The sequence below is a fragment of the Perissodus microlepis genome, chromosome 12 (genome assembly GCF_051167445.1).
Source record: "Perissodus microlepis isolate ML-2025 ecotype Zambia chromosome 12, ASM5116744v1, whole genome shotgun sequence".
In the NCBI taxonomy this organism is placed as follows: Eukaryota; Metazoa; Chordata; class Actinopteri; order Cichliformes; family Cichlidae; genus Perissodus; species Perissodus microlepis.
The window spans coordinates 36,808,092-36,829,309 of NC_140472.1; the positions used below are offsets into that span (position 1 = coordinate 36,808,092).

General features: G+C 46.3%; 1 protein-coding gene across 1 annotated transcript; it reads left to right on the plus strand.

Annotated features, from left to right (window-relative positions):
• The first annotated feature begins 1,212 nt into the window (after window positions 1–1,212).
• Window positions 1,213–18,484, plus strand: LOC146376959 (nucleus accumbens-associated protein 2-like). Its single transcript, XM_084945576.1, has 8 exons — window positions 1,213–1,634; window positions 7,597–8,311; window positions 8,441–8,658; window positions 9,343–9,602; window positions 11,390–11,566; window positions 11,659–11,764; window positions 17,008–17,105; window positions 17,541–18,484. Exons 2-8 carry the CDS (start codon window positions 7,868–7,870, stop codon window positions 18,167–18,169), a joined length of 1,932 nt encoding a protein of 643 aa, XP_084801702.1. The 5' UTR covers window positions 1,213–1,634; window positions 7,597–7,867; the 3' UTR covers window positions 18,170–18,484.
• The last annotated feature ends 2,734 nt before the right edge of the window (window positions 18,485–21,218 follow it).

Here is a 21,218-nt window from a genome sequence, read left to right on the forward strand (position 1 = left end):
TTTTTAACTCTCAGTGATGCTGCAGTGTTCGTTTGGCTTTGGGACCTGAAACGGACGGAGTTTAGGACCCAGATTACTCCCAGATTTACGAGCACCTTAGTCTGACAAATACGGCAATAACGACGGCCGCTTGCATGTTGTACAAAAAAATGTACTTTGGTGGGTATCTGACGGACAAACACCAAACCAGTTCCACATCACTGAAGTTGCAGCATTTTTACAAACCAATTCTGGTTCATCCGTTTCACTCAACGATCCGCTTTCCCCCTTCTCATTCTCCGTTACCGCCATGCTTTTTCGGCCACGTGCGCATGCGCATTTTACCCATATTCTATCGTGATATTTCATTTTTTTTATTGATGCCTAACATTGCACCGGTATTACCGTGAACGGTATAATATGGCCCAGCCCTACTAGTGACACATTGGTGTTGGGACACAGTGAGGTTTTAAAGACATGCTGCTTGTGAGCAGAGCTGTTACAGAGCTGGAGACACTGAGAACAAGCAGTTGGAGTTTTTCTAAGAACTGCAGCACAAAGATGAGACCCTCGACCGATGCTGGAGACCACAGAGGTCTGAAGGTGACCCTTTGTAGGGCTGAGGACCAAACAATGTCCTCACAGTGCAGGAAAGTCCTCAGCAGGACAGATTTCAACCACGATATGTCTACATAAACACAGAAAGACATGAACAAACATACGCACACACAGAGCTACTGTACGAATCCTTATTTAGCCTTAGCACCCCCTCCTCTTCCTCCTCCCCCTCCCTCACACATTCAGCATCCACCCACCCATTAAACACAGACACCAGCCCTGTCTGTCTCTCTACAGTAGCTGTCTCTCTCTCGTGTTAGAAACTGTAAGTGTTGATGGAAGCTGAGGCTGCAAAACTGCTGCTTTGTGTTTGTGTGTGCTGGTGTGACTATCGCTGTGAGGACCAAGCACGGCTGTTTCACCATCAGAGCGAGGACCCTTTGGCCTCTGTGTGTCACGCTCCTTTAAAGGACTGTGTGATTGTTCAAACTTTGTTTGGGGGTCAGGATCAGGGGCTGTGGGTGGCTGTACATACAGCAGATGTCCTCACAGAGACAGCGATATAAACGTGTGTGTGTGTGTGTGTCAGCCTGGCACACAGTCGCAGTATGCACGCTATGTACTCGGCATGCCAACTCAGCCTCAGCACTGCAATGCAGCGCTGTGCATTTGGCCAAGTCATGCCACACACACACACACACGCACACACACACACACACTGACACACACACACACATGTGCAGTGATGTGTGTGTGACAGTGTGTGTGACAGCCTACATGTGTGTTTTTAGCGAGTTTTCATGAGTAATGTTCAACCTTGCAGCGTGTTCTATGTAATGCATGCTCGCCCGCCCCTCTCTCTCTCGTCCTCTGCAGGGCAGTTAGCCGCATTAGCTCCCTCGCTGTCCTCAGATGACTCCTCCTCCTCCTCCTCGGCTGTCTGCTGTGTCTCTGCCTCCCCCTCCTCCCTCCCCCCCTCCTGTGACACACCAGACGATGCGTTGACTGAGCGCAGGAGAAGAAGAAAACCTCTCCCAGCCAGCCGTCCTGCCTGCTGCATGGAGGAGAAGCAGAGGAGGAAGAGGAGCAGAGAGGAGGTAAGGAGGTGTCTCTCTGTCTGACATCCGTCCTCCTCTGGCTGTCTCTCTGCTGTCTGTCTGTCTGTCCCGGCACTCTGAAACTGTCTGTTTAACCTGTCTGTCTGTCGCTCTGTCAAACTCTGTTCCTCACTCTGAGCTGTCTGTCTGTCTGCTGCTCCGTAAACAACAAAAACACTGAGCTCAACTCTGAGATCCACTCACCTGGAATCAGCTGTAGCAGACTGTCCCGAACTCTGCCGGACTACAGTGGACTGTGCAGAACTCGGCTGGGTGGTATCAGACTGTCCTGAGCTCCAGTCCACTGGGGACAATTCTGCTGGACTGTAGGTGACTGTCCTGAACTGTAGAGGACTATAGAGGACCCTGCAGGGTTGTAGTGAGCCGTAGAGTGCTTGGCTGGACTTCAGCACAATATTCTGAACTGTAGTGGTCTGCAGAGGACTTGGTTGACTTTAGCAGAGTATAGAGGAGTCTGCTGGATTGTAGATGACTGTAGTGGACATTAGTGGACTGTACTGGACCCTGCTGGGTTGTAGTGGGGTGCGGTGGACTTGGTTGGACGGTAGGGGACTCTGTTGGACTTTGGTAGACTGTCCTAAAATGTACTGGACTGTAACAGACTGTGTGGGATTCTGATAGACTACAGGAGAACTTCCTTGACGATGGATTGCAGAGGACTCTTCTGGACTTTAGCAGACTATACTGAACTGAAGTGGTCTGTAAAGGACTTGGTTGGACTGTAGTTGACTCTCATGCACCATAGGGACCGGTTCTGGACTACAGTGGACTGTGCTGGATTCTACATGACTATAGTGGACCATAGTGGGCTGTACAAGGATCTGCTGGACTGTAGCACTGCAGAGGGCTCTGTTGGACTTGAGCAGACTATGCTGGGCTGTTTGAACTGTAGTGGAGTTTGCTGGACTTTAGCTGAGTATGTTGGACTATACTGGACCACAGGTCTGGGTCCATGTCTCTGGCCATTATTTATTTATAGTGAGTTCATGGATGATTATGTCAAAACTGCACACAGAGTTCTGCTCCCTGAGTTTAGTCTTTCAGGCAAAAACATGCAGGAGAAGCTTTGAAAGCCCCTTGTTGGACACAGACTTTAGCTTTCTTGTCTTTAAGAACTCAAACGTCATCATGTTATCACATGAAAATAAAACCCTCCGAAACACAAGGTGTCACTGTGAGGCTGTCCCAGCACTGACACGCATTCAGCTTTACATCTCTGCAGCAGCGTGGAACTTTCTGTGGAGATGATATTAGACACCAACACATATGCTTTTACATTTCATCATGTTTAGCCTGGAGGACAGCAGACACTTTGAACTGGAACATAAAGAGCATCAGCTTTTCTCTCACTAAAGGACAAACACTGCTTCAGGATTAGGGATGGGTATTGATGAGATTTTCACGATTCCGATTCCATTTTCGATTCTGTTTAACGATTCGATTCTTTATCGATTCTTATTTTTAAAAAAGGAGAACACTAAGGTCAATTAGCTTAGAACTTTGTTTTATATCTTCTCTTTGAACAAGATAGAAATTTAGGAGTAACGTGGCCTTACAAACCCAGCAGTGAGATCTTAAGAGATCCAGCCTACGGCTCTTCAATGGGGTGTCACAGGGTCCCCAGGAAAAAACTGGAAATGTAAAATAATAAAATAAATATTCTTCTGTAGCAATAACAAAGTATAACATCAATTATTCTGTAGCAATTACACAAGAATATCCAGTAATGTCCCTGCCTACAATTAAACACATTCACTTACCGAAAATCATCTGCTGTGGCAAATGGCTGCAAACCTTTGACCACAAACTGAGTCACTGCTCGGTGACATTCATCTATCCCGGCCTGAAAGGAGACGCTACCGGTAGACTGCAGCGAGAACTGCCAGCATCTGAGCCAGACTCTGTCTGTCTGTCTCATCATGGTCACCTAAATGCACAGTAATGGCAGGTTTGTAATAAGGCAGATCGCGGTAACATAATATGCACTGTTAGTTGATTATTTACCTGCCGCATTAACGGGAGAGGACGTGCAAACGTTACCGCTGCTGCTGGGCTGAGATTCACAAGTCCGGAGCGGAATTAAAAACACGACATTCATTTAAGGTCATCGCGTGTTTTTTGAGCAAATGCTTTTGCATATTCGTAGTGTTTCCTCCCTTAAATGAAATATCTGCTTTGCAAGTATTGCAAGTTGCCCTGTTGTCATCCGTTCTCGTAAAGTATGACCAAACTTTTGAGCGTTTGAGCCGGCGTGTTTCCTGCCAGGTAAATGACGCTCTGCAACGTGGTGACGTTGACTGGAATCGATAAGGGAATCGTTTGCAAAAATGGCAAACAATTCCAAGGAATTGAAACAGTGGGAACCGGTTCTCAACAAGAACCGGTTTTCGATACCCATCCCTATTCAGGATCTTCAATTCAGTTTGTATAGAGCCAGTTCATAACAACAGTCGGCTCAAGGTGACGTCTCAAAGCTACAATTCAGAGTAACAAGTTACATTGTTTCTCTGTATTCCCAACGATGTTGGAAAGCTGAGAAACAAAAACAATTTAGAACAAACTTTAAATTAATAAGTTCATTAAATGATCTCTGACTTGACCAAAGTCTGGTTAGTGGCAGAAGCGAATGAGTGTTTTTACCATTTAGCCTAAAACGTTACACCAAAGGAAACACGTGAGGAAACTCTGACAGATGCTGAACACATCTGATTGTGCACATTTCATTCATGCACTAAACAAATGTTCCCATCTTTTTGTTAAAATCGGTACAATTTTAAAGGTTTCATACAGGGTGTCATCTGCATATACACACACCATCCATTCTTTATGTAACAACAGTGGATCTGGTACTGATCCCTGTGGAACACCGGAACAAAACACCTTCAGCTGAAAGTCAGCTGCAGTTTGAATGAAACACTTCCCATGTAAATATAGTTTCTTAAATATAGTATCTTACTGACAGCTTGAGTCACAGCGGTCCCTCGTTTATTGCAGGAGTTACGTTCTAAAAATAACCCGCAATAGGTGAAGTAGTAGCTTTATGTTTTACAATTATTATAGATGTTTTAAGGCTGTAAAACCCCTCACTACACACTTTCACACATTTCTCTCTTGTTTAAACTCTCACAAAGTTCAGACCTTTGTAGAAAAATAAGTCGAGTATTATAGAATGAAACCGAAGATCAAACCCTGTTTTCAGGTCCAGAACACGGGAATAGAGCAGCTGTCAGAGAATTCAACATCAATGGATCAATGGTACGGAAGTAGAGGAAGCAAGAAGAATGAGTTGAGTAAAGTTTGACTGTTTTGTTTTGCTTAATGTGCCTTATAGTCCGAAAAATACGGTAACTTCTAACAGTAGTCAGTAGACAGAAAGTCCAACTTTCTGTGCGATGGTTAGCATCTTCCTCTGCCTTTGGGTGCTACCACAGGAGCCTCTGACGGTGCAAAATGTTTCATCGACATTGTTGTGTTTGCTGGGGAGAAAACTTACAAACATACAGTACAGCAATTCAGAGTCACACTGCTAGTGATCGAAGATTTATGTAAATTTGACAAGCTGAACACATTCTGTACTGTACAGGAGACACGGCATGGAGGAGATTGACAGTGGTCTGCAGCCAATCAGGATGCAGAACACAATGCGCTGTAAGAAAAACAAAACAAAATAAAAAATAAAAAGCAAAGTTGCACAAAAAAAATCTGGTAAACAGTGAGGCCGCAAAAGGCGAACCGCGTTATAGCGAGGGACCAGTGTACTTCACGGTTGAAGGTTTGACAGTAAATACATTTGGAAGGATTAACAACCTCTGGCAGCTCATACATGGCCATCACACCAGCAGAGAAGCAAGGATTTCCTTTTCACCGACTCGTTCGTCTAATGGCTTTGTTGTTGAATTTAGTTTCCAAATTAAGTGTTTTCCAACTAATGAAGAGATATGAGACAAGTTCAGGCAACAAACAAGAAAAAAGAAGAAAACAGGGAGTAACAAATGCTTGAACTGCAAAGCTGTTTCATTAGTTCAGATTCATTCAGAATAGCAGGAGTGTGATTTTGGAAGTAATCCCAAAGGACGTCCCGTCTGTAGATGTAAAGTCATATAAAGTTTGAACAAAGATGCAACTATTCAAACAGCGCGTCCCTTCTCTCAGCCCACCTGCCGTAGCTTTGCCCACACGTTGGCATCACTTTACTGTAAATGCAGCGTTTCTGATTCGTGCTCAAAGCTGACTGAAGTTAAACCCTTAAATCGCTACATTTTTCACAACAGTGACTGATTTTAAAACAACCAGAATTTCCAAACTAAAGGCAAAACAGGAAAAATAAAACCCTCCGTGGCTTCACAGCTGCCACTTACATGACCTGATCACGTTTGTCAGTAATGATACGTCATCCTCTCTGAATCATTTGGTTCAGAAACAACGGCCCTCTGATGGAGACGCACTCAGCACGCCATCCGCACTGTGGCTCCTCCTCCCGGTGTGCCGAGGTGCCTCACCTCAAATATTTCTGACCGAACCCTCTTGTGAGACGCTCGCTGTCTTTCCACAGACGCCAGCCGAAGCGGTCGCGATGCCCCTCGTCCGTCAGGCCGCCCCGGCTCGATGACTCACCCGTGAATGCTTTCCTTACAAAGCCTCCGTGTTTGTGAGCCTCAGACTTTAGCTCAGTGTTTTAGACACTGATGCGTCAGACTGAACGCTGCCTCCTGATCACATGACTCTCAGCAAACACCTCTGTCTGCACTTCACCTGTTTATTTACCCACACCTCCACGTCACAGACAAACAGCTTTGAGCGTGACCTAGAGATCCAACCACTCAACAGAAAGTGTGCCAAAACGTTCACTTTCTTCTGATTGATCAACTTCCGGAAGCTTGCCGAGGGGCAGCTTCGAGATCTTCGACTGTGTAAAAGCGAAGAAGTAACCTCGTCACTCGGCAGCCGTCATAAGTGCATCTTATTTTGAAATGATATCTAAATGCAGCTTCATTGAAAAGGTCGCGAGACAAAGACACAGAATCATCAGTCATAACTAAAAACACTGAATTCCCCAGAAACCAACCATAGTGTGGCTTTCTGAGATGATGTCACTTTGGCGTTATTAGTCGTGTCACTCTCTGATCACCTGATGACGCCACAGTGACATCATAATACAAACACTGTATTTTCAAGCTTCAGCGTCAGCATTTGAGCCACCGCCATGTTGTTTTTTCAATCCAGAGGTGACCACATCTGGGTGACGGAGCAGAGTGGTTAGTGATGATACCGGCAACATCCAATCAAAATCCTCAAATTTCTCTAAACTGAAGCTCCGCCTTCTTAGTAAAGGTGAAGAGCTCAATTTTTAGCCATATTTAATTTGAATATTGAACACTTTGACATTTACTATACAAAATAAAAAGATAAGTTCTTTACACTGAAGTCAAAGACTCTTCGAACAGACGCCTCGGCTCCTCTCTGCAAACATTATTTAAAAGTCTGACCACTCGTTTTGGGTCTAAATCTTACCTGAGCGATAACAAAGTTTCATGAACTTGGACTAAAACCTGTGGTCAGTTTGACTTTTTCTCTCTGCACTCAGACTTACAATGAAAACAAAACTGAAAGGAATATTTATCTCCAACGTGTTTTTTAAACAGACTCGATGAAACGGCCGTTTGATCCGTTTAATGGGTTTAAATAAAGTTATCTCAGGTTTGAATGTGTGCACCTGATGTTTCTGACGCCCTGTGTTTGAGCGCGCTCAGTGTTTTTGTTTGTTGGACTCTAGAGGCGCGCCGCAGGAGACGTTCGGCTGTCTGCAGCAGGTTTGAGGTTTTCCTGTTGCCGTGTCGGCGAGCAGGCGTGGGTTAAACGCGTCCTCGGTTTGTTCTGTGGGCACGTGAGATGCCGTGAGGGTTTGACCTCTCCTCCTTTTGTCTCCCTCTCTACATTTCAGCTGTTTCTCTGGACCGAGCTGATCTGCATCTTAATGATTGACCACCTCCTTCTCAACCTGAACCCCCCGCCTCCTTGCTGACCCTTGACCTCACTGTTTGTTCTGCACCAGCATTATGGACCTCAGACTTTTTGGAGGAACTTTCTGCAGCATCCCCGACACCTAAACGCCCCGCTGTCTGCATCCGTCAGCCCAGCTCTGGCTCATCAGGACCGTCATCAAACCGCCGTCCACTTCCCGTTGCGACCTCAGCGAGCCGACGGCCACCACCATGTCGGAGGGGCTGCTGCAGGTGGAGATCCCCGACTTCGGCAGCAGCGTGTTGGGCAGCCTGAACGAGCAGCGGCTGCTGGGTCACTACTGCGACGTCTCCATCCTGGTGCAGGGTCAGGCCTTCAAGGCGCACCGGGCTGTCCTCGCTGCCTCCTCGCTCTACTTCAGAGACCTGTTCAGCTCTGCGGCCGACTCCTCCTCCTCTTCCTCCGACTCCTCCTCCCAGGCGGTGTTCGAGCTCCCATCCTCAGTGACGCCGACGTGTTTCCAGCAGATTCTGTCCTTCTGCTACACGGGGCGCCTCAGCATGGCGGCCAGCGAGCAGCTGGTGCTCATGTACACCGCCGGGTACCTGCAGATCCAGAACATTGTGGAGCGCGGTATGGAGCTAATGATGATGAAGGCTTCCTCTGCCTCCTCACCGCTCTGCTGTGACTCACAGGTGGGTCTAAACAGAGGTTAGTGGAGACAGCAGCATCTAGTGGACATCAGGAGAACTGCAGCTGCCACAGGAGACTGTTTATGTGTTTTTCTTCTCTTTGTAACTGTATTTAAACGTTTGTGTTTACAGACAACCTCAGCAGACGAGCTCGGGGGCTTTGACACTCAGACAGCCCAGCAGCAGCAGCAGCACGGCGCCCCCCAGCTGCAGGAAGTGAGTCCAGACCAGCCGGCGTTGAGCCCCGAGGAGCTGCTGCTCGCCGTCAGCAGGATCAAACAGGAGCGAGCTGACACGCCTCCTGCAGAGGAGGCCGGAGGAGCAGCAGGAACAGGAGGAGAGGAGACCAGGTGAGGAAATAGCTCAGAAATGTTTTCTCAGTGTTGGAAAGATTATTCCAAACCGAGTCAGAGACGTCTGCCCAGTCCAGACGCAGAGGGTGGAGGACCGCCCACCTGTTCGGTAACCAGACGGAAAAGAAAGAACAAATGATGCTTTAAATGTGTGTGTCATACATGATGTATTTATCTCATATCACACGCTTATTTAACGTCTGCGTGGATGACTGCAGGAAATCTTCAGGGAGAATTCCCACACATGCTTTCCAGGCCTCTCTCACCTCGGATGGGACGACTTCCTGCGCTGCTGAACTGAGCTGTGGATCCAACACTTCACTGTAATGGAAGCAATGGGGGAGACAGCGTGGCACAAACACACCCACTTCATTCAGGAGATGACAGGGGGGAGGGTCTACTTTGTGAATGATGAGTCGATGACCAATGAGGGTGCAGGGTCACAAAGTGGATAGATCCATCTTTTATATTGTCAGGTTTTTGCCTGACTAACTCTACGTATGAAGTTTGATACTGTGTATGAGGCGACCTGGATTAAATATACCTTTGTACCTGGGACTGATCCCTGAGATTTGAATCCCAGATAAATGGACCCCACCCTCAGCTGTGTACCTGGGACGAGTGCTTGGACCTTGATGAAGGTTTGTGATGTCATTCTTCTCCTGCTGGTTCTCTCCTCAGAGTGGACATTGCAGCAGAGCTCCAGTCCTCCAGGAGCACGGCTTTGTGTTACCTGAGTGCAGGTGGAGGGCTGGTTCCGGGTCTGCAGTCCTACCTGCTGGCAGGCGGGGGTCGCTCCAGTCCAGGAGGATCCAGTCTCCCCACAGACTCTCCCCCATCCCACCCACCCACCGAGGAAGAGCTGGAGGAAGATTACTACAGCAACGCTGTACACCCCGGACTCTATCAGCACATCTACGGACACCCCGGAAACCCCTACAGTGAGTATTTATCCACCACCCAAATCAATATCACTTATACATCACAAAATAACAAGAACAGTTCCTCAAGGTGCTTTATATTGTAAGTTAAGCAGCCTATAATAATGCAGAGAAACCCCAACAATCACATGACCCCCTATGAGCAAGCAGTTGGTGACAGTGGGTCATCCCTGCGACAGACTGGGATAGGCTCCAGCCCTGCGCCACCCTGAGAGGAATAAGAGGAAGAGAATGGATGGATGCAGTAAAACGCTGGAGTTCAGTTTAATACCTCATGTAAAACAAAAAGGCAGTAATTGATAACAGAAGTCACATGGCCACTTCCTTTTAAAAATATGCGAAACATTTTCTTTTTTATTCAAATAGCATCCTGTAAACAGGGGCTCCGGTTACCCAATTCTCCTGTTTCCAAGGATATGTTTGCTGCCCTGCACTGATTCAAGCAGGTCTGTAGTTCATTTTTGGTCACTTCTGACCATTTCAAAGTGATTAGAGAGAACCCCCCTACAAAAGCATTTGAGCCAGCCACGCTGAGGAGAAATGACACATGCTAAATAAGTTGTTGTCTTGAGTTAGCGGGGCCTACGCTACCTTCTGCACCGGCTACAGGGGCCTGGCTAGCTACGGGTGTTTCAAGGGTGCCGGAGTCTCCAATTCAGTGATCCTGGCCTCCAGAGCTCCAGACAGGCTGCATTTATTACAAGTATTATTACTGCTAAAGGAGGCTGAGGAGTAACTGAACAAAGTGCAGGAGGAACGGGTGAAGAGGCCATGCTAGCGAGTCAGCTACAAGCTAAGCTAAGCTAGCAAATCCTTAAAGACACAGTGAGTGAGGGGCCGAGCAGCGAAGACACACAGGACACGGGAGAAATGTCTCCAAAGTGGGATTTTTTTATTTTACCCCCTAAAAAGTTTAAAAAGACAAAGTTCAAAATATAATTAATGGGCCCGTAAAAGAGGTCAGCTAAATATAACTCTACTCAAAAAGCGACGTACAGAAACGTAACTACCCAAACAAAGGAGACACAACTTAACTCACAAACTGACCTAAACACAGACACACAGCAGGGTAACCTTTACGGGGTTTGGCCAAACCGTTTACACACAACAGGGGAAACAGAACAAACACCAATACTAATTAGACACAAAACAACACTAAACCTAAAACAGTCGTGTTGCTGAGAAGCACATGGGTGGTCCCGCTGGTCACACCTTTTACCCACCCAACACCTCCCCAAACCAGGTAACTCAAAGAAACAAAAACATAATTAACATAAAAGAATATATTTAAAAACCCCACACAGTGCTAATATGTGCACTTTATAATATCACTGTTAGGTTTAAGTTTAGAAATGAATGAATGATATGACTGAAATACATGTTTACCTGCAAACCAGACTAATGAGGTGAGTGTGTGGACTGATTTCTGCCATCACGCAGTCACTGACACTGTAAGGATGATGTGTGTGTGAATATGTGAAGATTACACTATGAAGTAAGACGTTAGAGGGGGTTAAGGTTTTGGGTCCTTTTGTCCACGAACTTTCCTAACAGGACGATTCTGTTACCATGGTGACGATGTAAACGTCATCCTGTGGGTTCTCTGCCTTTTTGCTCGTTTTCTATGTTTTTAATGTCACTTCATTGACTCCCCAACAGGACTTGTTAACGTTCAGCTCATACAGGCCCCACTGATGTCACATATTAACTCAAACAGGTGAGTTTTGGTCATTTTACTTCCTGGGATTCCTGACACTCGCTCCCCTCCCTGTTTCTCATTGGTTCAGTCCAAGAGAAGATGGAGATGCTCCCCCTCCCATTGGCTAATGAGCGTCGGCCCTGCGTGCTGGTTGGTCGGGACAACATGGCACTTCCCGCCAGTCTGATCAGTCAGATTGGGTATCGGTGCCACCCGTCACTCTACACCGAGGGAGACCCAGGAGAGAAGGTGGAGCTGGTGGCAGGTAGGACAACAGAACACCTGTCCAACTGTATCTCAGACACCTGTAACCCAGCGTCATGTGACACACGCTCCCCTCTGTGTTTGTGTGTTCAGGTTCAGGTGTGTTCATGACCCGAGGTCAGCTGATGAACTGTCACCTGTGTGCTGGAGTCAAACATAAGGTGCTGCTCAGGAGGCTGCTAGCAACCTTCTTTGACAGGTGAGCTCTTACCTGGGTGAGTCACATGGATGCAGCAGCTTAGTTTAAAGAAAACATAAAGGTTGTGGTGCCTTGTGGCTGGTTTAACTAAACCAGGATTAGGAACTAAAGGTAAGTTTGTTGAATCCAGGTATTTGATTTTCCTGTTAAAGTTTAAAGAATCAAACATTTATTTTTTCTGTTTTTAGGTACCTTACATATCTGATGAAAGTTTTGAAAGTATTGCTACAAACATGGGATTACTTTGAGTTTCATGAGTTGCTGGTGTTTCCTCAGCACAGATGGACAGAAGTGTTTATGAAATCATTGATGAGCTGATGCTACGCGGGGATTTCCTGATGTTTTACTTTATGCATCAAGCAAAAATCAAATTCTATGCAACAGTCTCTGACTGGAAGAAATGTGTTTAACATTTAAACTAGGGCTGGGCGATATGGCCTAAAATTCATATCGCGATATAATTTGAAGCACATGCAATAACGATATATATCACGATATATTCTTTTCTTCTGTATAACGTGTTTTCCACACTTAAAATCCTTTAATTTTCTCAAAAATCGAGAGTGTGCCTTATGTATGAATTCTGGTTGTGCTTACTGACCCCGAAACCGATTTGGGCAGAAATCTGTTAAAAAATGTTTTAGTACAGCTTTGGTAAGCCGCACTGCTTGATGGATTGTCAGAGCATTACGGCTGCCGTAGTGAGGAGCTTCGCGGAGTAATCTGGGTCCAAAACTCCGTCAGCTTCAGGTCCCAAAGTCAAACGAACACTGAGAGTTAAAAACGGTCTAAATTCTTTCACTTTTAATAAAATGATCAGCGTTGCTGCTTTACCAGGTGTAACAATTAAGTTTAACATCCAGGCATCCATGAAAACAGAATTTATTAAATTTAACGGAGTTAGAAGTTAACAGGAAGTTAGCTCGCTAGTTTCCACCTAAACATTTCATACCATGTTCTGACTGAGAGATTTTTGAAACTAATTCAAACGTACAGCTCTGCTACCACTTCCAACATAAATGAAGACAGAAAACTAAACAGCGATGGCGTTTGCAGGGTTACTGAAGTTGGACTACCTGGTATATAATGTTGTGCTACGCGATTGCTAGCTACACAGCTATGTTAGCATAACATTAGCACAGTGAAGCTGGAGGATGAACACCAACTTTTCTTCCACTTGATAAAAGTTAACGTGAGGGATTCTGGTGGTCAGGGACAAATGCAATCGTATAGCAGGATGCTATACACGGACCAAACTTCAGTCAGGAGAACAACTGAGATTATTCATCCACAATACGAGGTTAGTCATTAATATACTGCAACAACATGGGAATAGAGCAGCTGCGAGAGAATTCAACATTAATGAATCAATGTTACGGAAGTGGAGGAAGTGCAGTTTTTGGCTTTCCCCATATTTCAAAAGTGTTTCATCTCTTTGCTATGACTGTCACCTGCCATAATTTGCAGATGATAATGGTTTTAGCCAGTGTTGCCAACTCCTCAGTAAGGAAAATCGCTATTGGCTGTCCTAAAAGTCGCTAGAAGTCGCTAAATGACGTCATCACCTAATTTGCATAATCGGTCATGCTAATGTAATTGTAACCTACGCTGTTGGAAAGAGAAATAACATCGTGGAAGAGACATAAAGTGAGCAAAAAACGTCCTAAATACATTTAGAATTTATTTAGAACTACAAATTAAATTTCTTTTAGCAATTATTGTTTTTTAATGTCACAATTCCAACCCTGCTCCTTTATCCGGGCTTCTACCGGCAAAAGTGACCCGAAATAGGCACTCTGGTGGAGTTACTTTATGTGTGTGTGTGTGTGTGTGTGTGTGTTTATAAGTAGTTTTAAACCTTGTGAGCCACAAAACAGCATAACAGTAAAAGAAGAACTGACTGCATTACAGTCAGTGCGGGAGCAGCGGCTTCGCTCATGCGCGGTTCATTTGCAGTTTGGACGCGTAGGTGTGAACATCTCCTGCAGCTGGGGGAGGACTATCCTCCGCCCGTGAGCGCTTTAGCATGGGTGAGGTGCCCACGGCAGCACCGCTGCTTGTTGAGAGTAAGAGCAACACGCTCTTTCACCTCAAAAAGTCGTCATAAATAAGTCTCCAATAACACCAGAAAAAGTCGCCAGATTTGTCGCTAGTCGCTTTTTAGAAAAAAAGTCGCTAAGGGGGTCTGAAAACCCGCTTAATATAGCGACAAAGTCGCTAAGTTGGCAACACTGGTTTTAGCCGATGCGATGCTTTCGACCAAAACAGCCGCAGCTTGATGACATCATCAACATGCGCTATCGCGATAGAGCGGTATAGTCAAAATCTCTATCGTTGGCCAAATTTATATAGTGTATATCGTTTATGTCGCCCACCCCTAATTTAAACCTATGTTCTGCATATTCCAGCATATAAAATAAAATCATGTTCAGTGTCAGGTTGTTTTCTGAACACCAGGCTGCCAACTTCAGGACTTCCTCTCTGTAGGCTGCCTCGTCTCCTTTTGAGATGAGTCCGTGGTGTCATCAGCAAACTTGATGATGAGATTGTTGTTGTGGGTCGAACTGCAGTCGTGGGTGTAGAGAGAATACAGGAGGGGGCTCAGCACACAGCCCTGTGGGGAGCCAGTGCTCAGTGTGCGAGTGGAGGAGAGATGGGGGCGGAGCCTTACAGTCTGGGGCCGGTTTGTGAGTAAGTCCTTTATCCAGGCACATGTGGGGGGAGGGAGGCCAAGAGTGACCAGTTTGATGATGAGGATGAAGGCTGGATGAAGGCTGAGCTGTAGTCCACAAAGAGCAGTCGGACGTAGCTCTGCCGCTGTTCCAGGTGACTCAGCACAGCATGGAGGGCGATGGCGATGGCATCTTCTGTGGATCTGTTCGTGCAGTATGCAAACTGGTGGGGGTCAGATTCTGGGGGGAGGTAATCCTTGATGTGCTGAAGGACTAGTCTCTCAAAGCATTACATGATCACCAGCGTGAGGGCCACAGGGCGGTAATCGTTCAGGCTGGTGATGGGAGACTTCTTTGGCACTGGGATGATTGTGGCTGATTTTAGACAGGATGGGATGGCTGCCTGATCCAGTGAGAGGTTGAAGATTCTGGTGAAGATGAGGGTGAGCTGGTGGGCAGACGCTCTTAGCACCTTGCCAGGTACTCCGCCTGGACCGACCGCCTTCCTGGGGTTCACTGCTAGGAGCAGACGTCTGACATCGTGCTCCGTTACAGTGAGTGGAGCGGTGCAGGAACCAGGTGAGGGTGAGGATGAGGATGGGAGCAGGGCTGAAAGCAGATGAGCGCTGCTGTTGTGGTGTTTCATAGTGGGCGAAGAAGCTGTTTATTTCCTCTGCCAGCTGCACAAAACTCAGGTTTTCTGCTTTCACAGCCTCTGTGGTTGATGATGTCTTGTGCCACACCTCCCGTGTGTTGGTGCTGGACAGCTGGGACTCGCAGCTTCCTTTATCGTCTGTCTTGGCTTTTTTGATTCCCCTTTTCAGGTCAGCTCGAGCAGCCCTGTACAGAGCTCTGTCACCTGACCTGAAGGCGGCGTCACAGTTTTTGAGGAGTGATCGGACCTCGCTGGTCATCCAGGGTTTTTGGTTTGTCCACAGTCATATTTCCAATACAGAACTTGATATGGTGTCGTGTGGCGGTGGTTTACGACACTGCCATCTATAATCCAGTTTTGAGTTCCCTCCCCAGACGCCTTAGCGCCCACTCACATCCTGGGCCATCTGACCTCAGGAATTCGCATGATAAGGTGGGGCCAGGTTTCACAATGAGCTCACCCGAAACTCTGGCTGATTGTGACCCACACCCAGTTTCACACCTTGGCTCAGGCGATTAGAGGATCATCAAGGGGTCCTTTTGTCCCTCTGTGGGGGGAAACTCCCACTAGGTTTATATCTGGGACTCTCCACCATTTGACCTTAGAACTGAAGAAGCTTCTCGGATGAGAGGTGAAACGTCTTCAAGTAACTTAAAGAAGTCCAGACGCTTTTCTTTGCAAGCTCCTTTGACTACGATGACCTGGATGACTGAGAACCTTCACAGACATATGGTCCAGCACTGATGCTGTGAATGTTTCTAGGTCCTGGTGTCCAATTATGTCCTAGTCTGTCTGTGTGAAGCAGTCCTGTGGTTTGGAGAGAGCATTTCCAGGTTGGAACAGTCCTTGTGGTGGGCCTGGCACTGCGTCTGGGGGGGGGCGTAGGCTGGGGAGAGCAGGAGGGAGAGGTGGTCCGACTGGCCGAGGTGGGGGAGGGGCATGGCTCTATATGCATGCTTGATGTTGGAGTAAATATGATCTAGTAAGTAAGTAAGTAAGTTTATTTATTAAGCGCTTTTCATAGACAGGTAGTCACAAAGCGCTGCACACAGAGATTAAAATAAACAGTACGATAAATAGCAAAATGCACAATATACACAATATAGAGTTTAAATGTAAATTAAAAATATAAAAATGTAAAAAGCATTGGTCAACAGAAAGCTTGTTTAAACAGTAAAGTTTTTAACTGTTTTTTAAAGGATTCCACAGAGTCAACCAAACGTAGTTGTAGAGGTAGACTGTTCCACAGCCTTGGTGCCACAGACTGAAAGGCTCTGTCCCCTTTCGTCTTCAGACGTGTTCTGGGAGCAACCAACAAACTCTGAGACTGTGAGCGGAGACAGCGAGCAGTAGTGTATTTTGTGAGAAGCTTGGATAAATAATCTGGGGCTTGGCCCTAGAGTGTTCTCTCCCCTGGTGGGACATTTGACGTCCTGACAAACCTTTGGGAGTCACCTGTAATTATGTTCGATGTTTAAGAACTTCCCCCCCATGAGCCCCGAGGCCCACAGTAACGTTAGAGCGCACCTGCTGATGTTTCATTGACATACAAATGCCTTTGAAAGGCGTTTTTACGCTGACGTCGTTAATGACCATGTGAACTGATGGATGACCCGTGTGTCACGCGTGGATGAATGTCTGGATTCGTCCTGATGTGTGTCGATGTGAAACCTGATGGTCAGAAACTCACGTTTATCAATCAGTCATATTTATGTGCCTCTAAAACGCTTATCGACCCAGACGCTGTGACATCATCAGACACCATGTGACCCGGGGCTGTATGCGATCTTCCAGAAGCTTCTGACAGTCGGCAGCAGCTGCTTTACATAACAGCTCAGTCACACGTCTCGGAGTGGGAGGGGGAGGGGAACCTACAGCTGGTATAGGTGCTGATTGGGTTGTTATGGTTTCCATAGAAACACGCTGGCCAATAGCTGCGGGACAGGGATCCGCTCCTCCACCAATGATCCGAGCCGGAAGCCCCTGGACAACCGAGTGTTAAACACTGTCAAACGTAAGACACACACACTCACACACAGACACGCCGGTTCAGCTATCTTAGTGAGGACCTTCATTGACATAATGGTTTCCCTAGCCCCTTACCCTAACCATTAAAAATGAATGCCTAACCCTAACTCTTACCCTAAACCTGACCATAACCTAATTGTAACCCTGACACTAAAACCACAGTTTGAGCTTCAAAAATGCCTTTAAATTTGTGAGGACCAGTGTGTGTCCTCGATGTTTGTGTTCTCTGACTGTTGGTTCTCACAAGTATAGTAGAATGCAGATTTCGGTCCTCACAAAGATAGCTAGACAGGAACACATGGACACTCACACACACACACACACACACACACACACACTGAGTCATGATTTCTGCCTTTTATTGTGTTTTAAAAAGTATTGAGATTCTCCCCCCCCCCCCCCCCCCCCCCCTCCTCCTCAGTGTACTGTCAGAACTTTGCTCCTAACTTTAAGGAGAGCGAGATGAACGTCATTGCAGCCGACATGTGCACCAACGCCCGCAGAGTCCGCAAACGTTGGCTCCCAAAGATCCAGTCTCTCCTCCCCGAGGGCCTCCCCGCCTCTGCAACCTCCCACCCCCGTAAGGGTAAGAAAGGAGGAGCAGGTGGAGGAGGTGGGAGTCAGGGGGCAGAGTCGGTGGCACAGTCCAGTGGAAGCCCCTTTGAGCTGGACCTGCGGCAGCTCAGCGCATCCTACCTCGGCCTGGAGGCCCCGCTATATGCTGAGCGGCGCGAGAGGGAGGCAGCAGGGGAGAGGGAGAAGGAGGCCCCAGCCACCCTCCTGCCTCACCTGCAGTTTGCTGGGTCCCGTGGAGGAGGAGGGGCCAGCGGGGGGCAAGTGGAGGAGGGAATGATGGGAGGTGAGGCGGAGGGGGACGGGAGGCTACAGACTGAACAACCGCCAGACCTCCCCCTCTCCCTATCCTCCTCCTCCTCTTCCTCCTCATCCTCCTCACACCCTTCCCCCCAGCCTGCGGAGCCCGCCCCTCCTCACAGGGCATTGGCTGACACAGATGAGCGAGGGGTGGAGCCTCTGGAAGACAGCCAATAAGCTTTCTAATGCATCTGCCTACCTGTATGTAAATAACACAATAGCTACCTGTCCCCCCACCCGTCTGTCTGTCTGTCCTCTCGTCCGTCTACCTGTGTGTTCCCCTACCTCACTACCTGTCCACCTGTCTACCTCTCTGCCCCGTCTGTCTGACTACCTGTCTGTCTGCTCGGCTCTGCTGCATGCTAACAGCCTCCTGCAGTCCAGCACACAGGCCCATAGCAACAGGACTGATGATGATGATGATGATGATGATGATGACGATGATGATTATACTCACTCTGATAACAACAATAAAGCTTCTTGATAATCAGATCTGCTGTTTCTGTTTGATTTGTGCACCAAGTTTCCAGAAGTTCAGAGGGAACCGATATGCTAACACTACAAAGAGCTGCTAAAACAATACGCTAGAAGAGTAAAAAGACACGTTTATACACAACACATGCTGAAATAGTACAGATGTATTTGAAAACTACAGAAAATAGTTAAAGACTACAAAAATCAATAAAGTACCACAAAGTAATGTTAAAAAAGAACCAAAGCACAAGAAATATTAATACTACTGTAAAATGCTAAAAGATTACAAATGTACAGAAAATACTTAAATAATTAAAATACTCTAAAGAAATGTAAAAAAAAAGAAAGAAAGATAAAAGATGACCAAAATACTAAATGGAACTAAAATATAAAGAAAGACTATAAAAAATAAAATAAAAAAACAAAAAATGGGGCTGACATTAGAAAAAGCCAAATGTCCACAAAGAAAGCCATAATGGTGAAGAAATGCAAAATATGCACAAAATACTATAAGACTACAAAACACTACAAATATTATAAAGAAATACGAGAATGCTACAAAAAAATGTTAACAAACAAACACAGAGAAAGACAAGAGTAACACGTTTTATATAGTACTACCAGGAAATATGACAAAAGATTATAGAAACACTAAAGTCTTCCAAACAATAATGCACAATAAAAAATAGCCACGCCTGGGATTGACTCTGCATGAGTACATATGATCCTGACAGGGTCACTGAGTGTGTGGCAAAGACATTCACAGTCTTTGTGTCGGTTCTGCAAACTCTCCGACTTCTTTTACTGCACTCTTCTGCTCTAACTGAGCAGCCAAGGTGCTTTCTATTATAAGCTCATTCATTCAGGCGCTCTCTCTCGCACACATCATTACAACACGCACACACACACTCAAAAAAGGTAACATATTACTCATTATTTTTCTTAGAAGTAATACAGTGGATTACTTAATTACTGCTCCGCGAAAGTAATATGTTATAATATTCATTACATTACTCGTTACTCAGTAAAATGACCCAAAACTCATTATTTGATAATTATAGTTCTAAACAATATAAACCTGAGAGTACAGTCCCACACTCTGATCTCTATCCTAATGAGGACACACACACACAATCTTTAAGTTAGTTGTTACATACAAACAAAGCAAAGATGAGAAGACTTTAAAGCGGTCGTCACGGTGATCCTACTGTAGAAACATGTAGAACCAGGCTGCAGCCTGACTGCCTTTGTTCAGGCTCTGGCTGCTGGACTCGGGTCTGCATACTTCATCATCACTCTGACTTTTTGGCTAGCGGTGTGTTAGCATGTTTCCACGTGCCATCACGCTTGTTCTTTTCTGCAATAAAAATAAAAGTCGGGTCTATAGCTTCACTTCTTGAAAGTTATCACGCCACCATTGTCCTCCTCCCACACAAACTGAAATCAGCTGACTTCAGCAGGACTTTAATGTAATTACTAACTTTATATTACTAAAAAATGTGATTACAGTAACAAGTTACTTTGTAATTGGTTCTGACACTCACAGATGACAGAGTCACCTACATGTTGAGGAAGGATGCGAGTAAATCGTGACGACTCACCCTGAGTGTTGAAATCAAAAAGCATGCCCAGATGTTTATACTGATGGCCAAAAATACAGACTGTAGAGCTTATTTCACATCACGGGCCACAAACAGCCCACTTTCAGTCTTTACAGAAAAGATTCTGCTATCACCAAATTTGATGTCCTCCTTTACGTTTTCCAAAGCCACCAGCAGGCTGGATCTTTGTCGGGTTATTCTGGGCCCCGGGCTTTCTGTTTCACACCCCTGCTGTGGGAATGACCTCGGTGCTGTCTTAGATAATACTGTCAGCTCCAGAGAGAACCTCAAGAGACAGAGTAATAATAAATAGTCCTACTAAAAAAGATGTTTGTAGACATGCTGACGAAACGTGGTCTGTATGTCCCACTGAGTGCAGTGATCAGCCGTGTCTCTGTTGCTGGTCTCAGGCAGATGAGACACCTTTCATTGTGCTGCTCCTCCACCTTCAAAGAGGTTTGTTTAACTTTTTGCTGTGGACACATGAGCGCTGAGTTTCCAAAGGAAGCTCTGCCTTCATTTCGGACATTAAAGGATGACTCGGCTCTACAGCATCGCCTCTGGTCTTTGGTGGAGGTCCCAGCTTTGTCCCAGCTTGTGTTCAGTGTCTGAAGGACTGGCATGAACATTATTCTGCAGGTATTCCAGGTGAGTTTGGTGCTGATGTGAGGAACAGTGCGGTGACCGCTCAGGTGGACTTTGGTGCACAGACTGAAGTATTTAAGCTGCTGAATAGTGCCGAGTGTGTTTTAAGGCTTGTGCTCTTTCACCGTGACGTTTCATCGTTTTATTTAAAAGGCTGTTCGCCACCAATTTACAGACACGGTGTTTCAAAGTCTCGTTTAGGTATCTATAACTGATCAGCGTCAGCACAGCTCCGCGCGCCGCGGTGCATGCTGGGAGACGTAGTTCGATCCGCGGCGCCATTCCGAATCCCGTCAGCATTACCGGCTAATCACGAGAGCCCGGTTATCGGCTCAGCCAATCACTGCGTGTTAACGGCCTCCTGCACCAATCACAGTTCTTCACACCACCTAGCAACAAATCAAAACCCTGCAAGCACGCCGTAGCCAATCACATCGCGTCATCTGCCGGACCAACCAATGCAATCACAACAAAATCCATGATGCTGCTCGGCACTGCGCTTGCGT

Coding starts and splice junctions, on each gene's coding strand:
- LOC146376959 (XM_084945576.1), top strand. CDS start 7,868: ATGTCGGAGGGGCTGCTGCAGGTGGAGATCCCCGACTTCGGCAGCAGC. Junction 8,659..9,342: donor ACAGGAGGAGAGGAGACCAG/GTGAGGAAATAG, acceptor TTCTCTCCTCAG/AGTGGACATTGCAGCAGAGC. Junction 17,106..17,540: donor AGTGTTAAACACTGTCAAAC/GTAAGACACACA, acceptor CCTCCTCCTCAG/TGTACTGTCAGAACTTTGCT.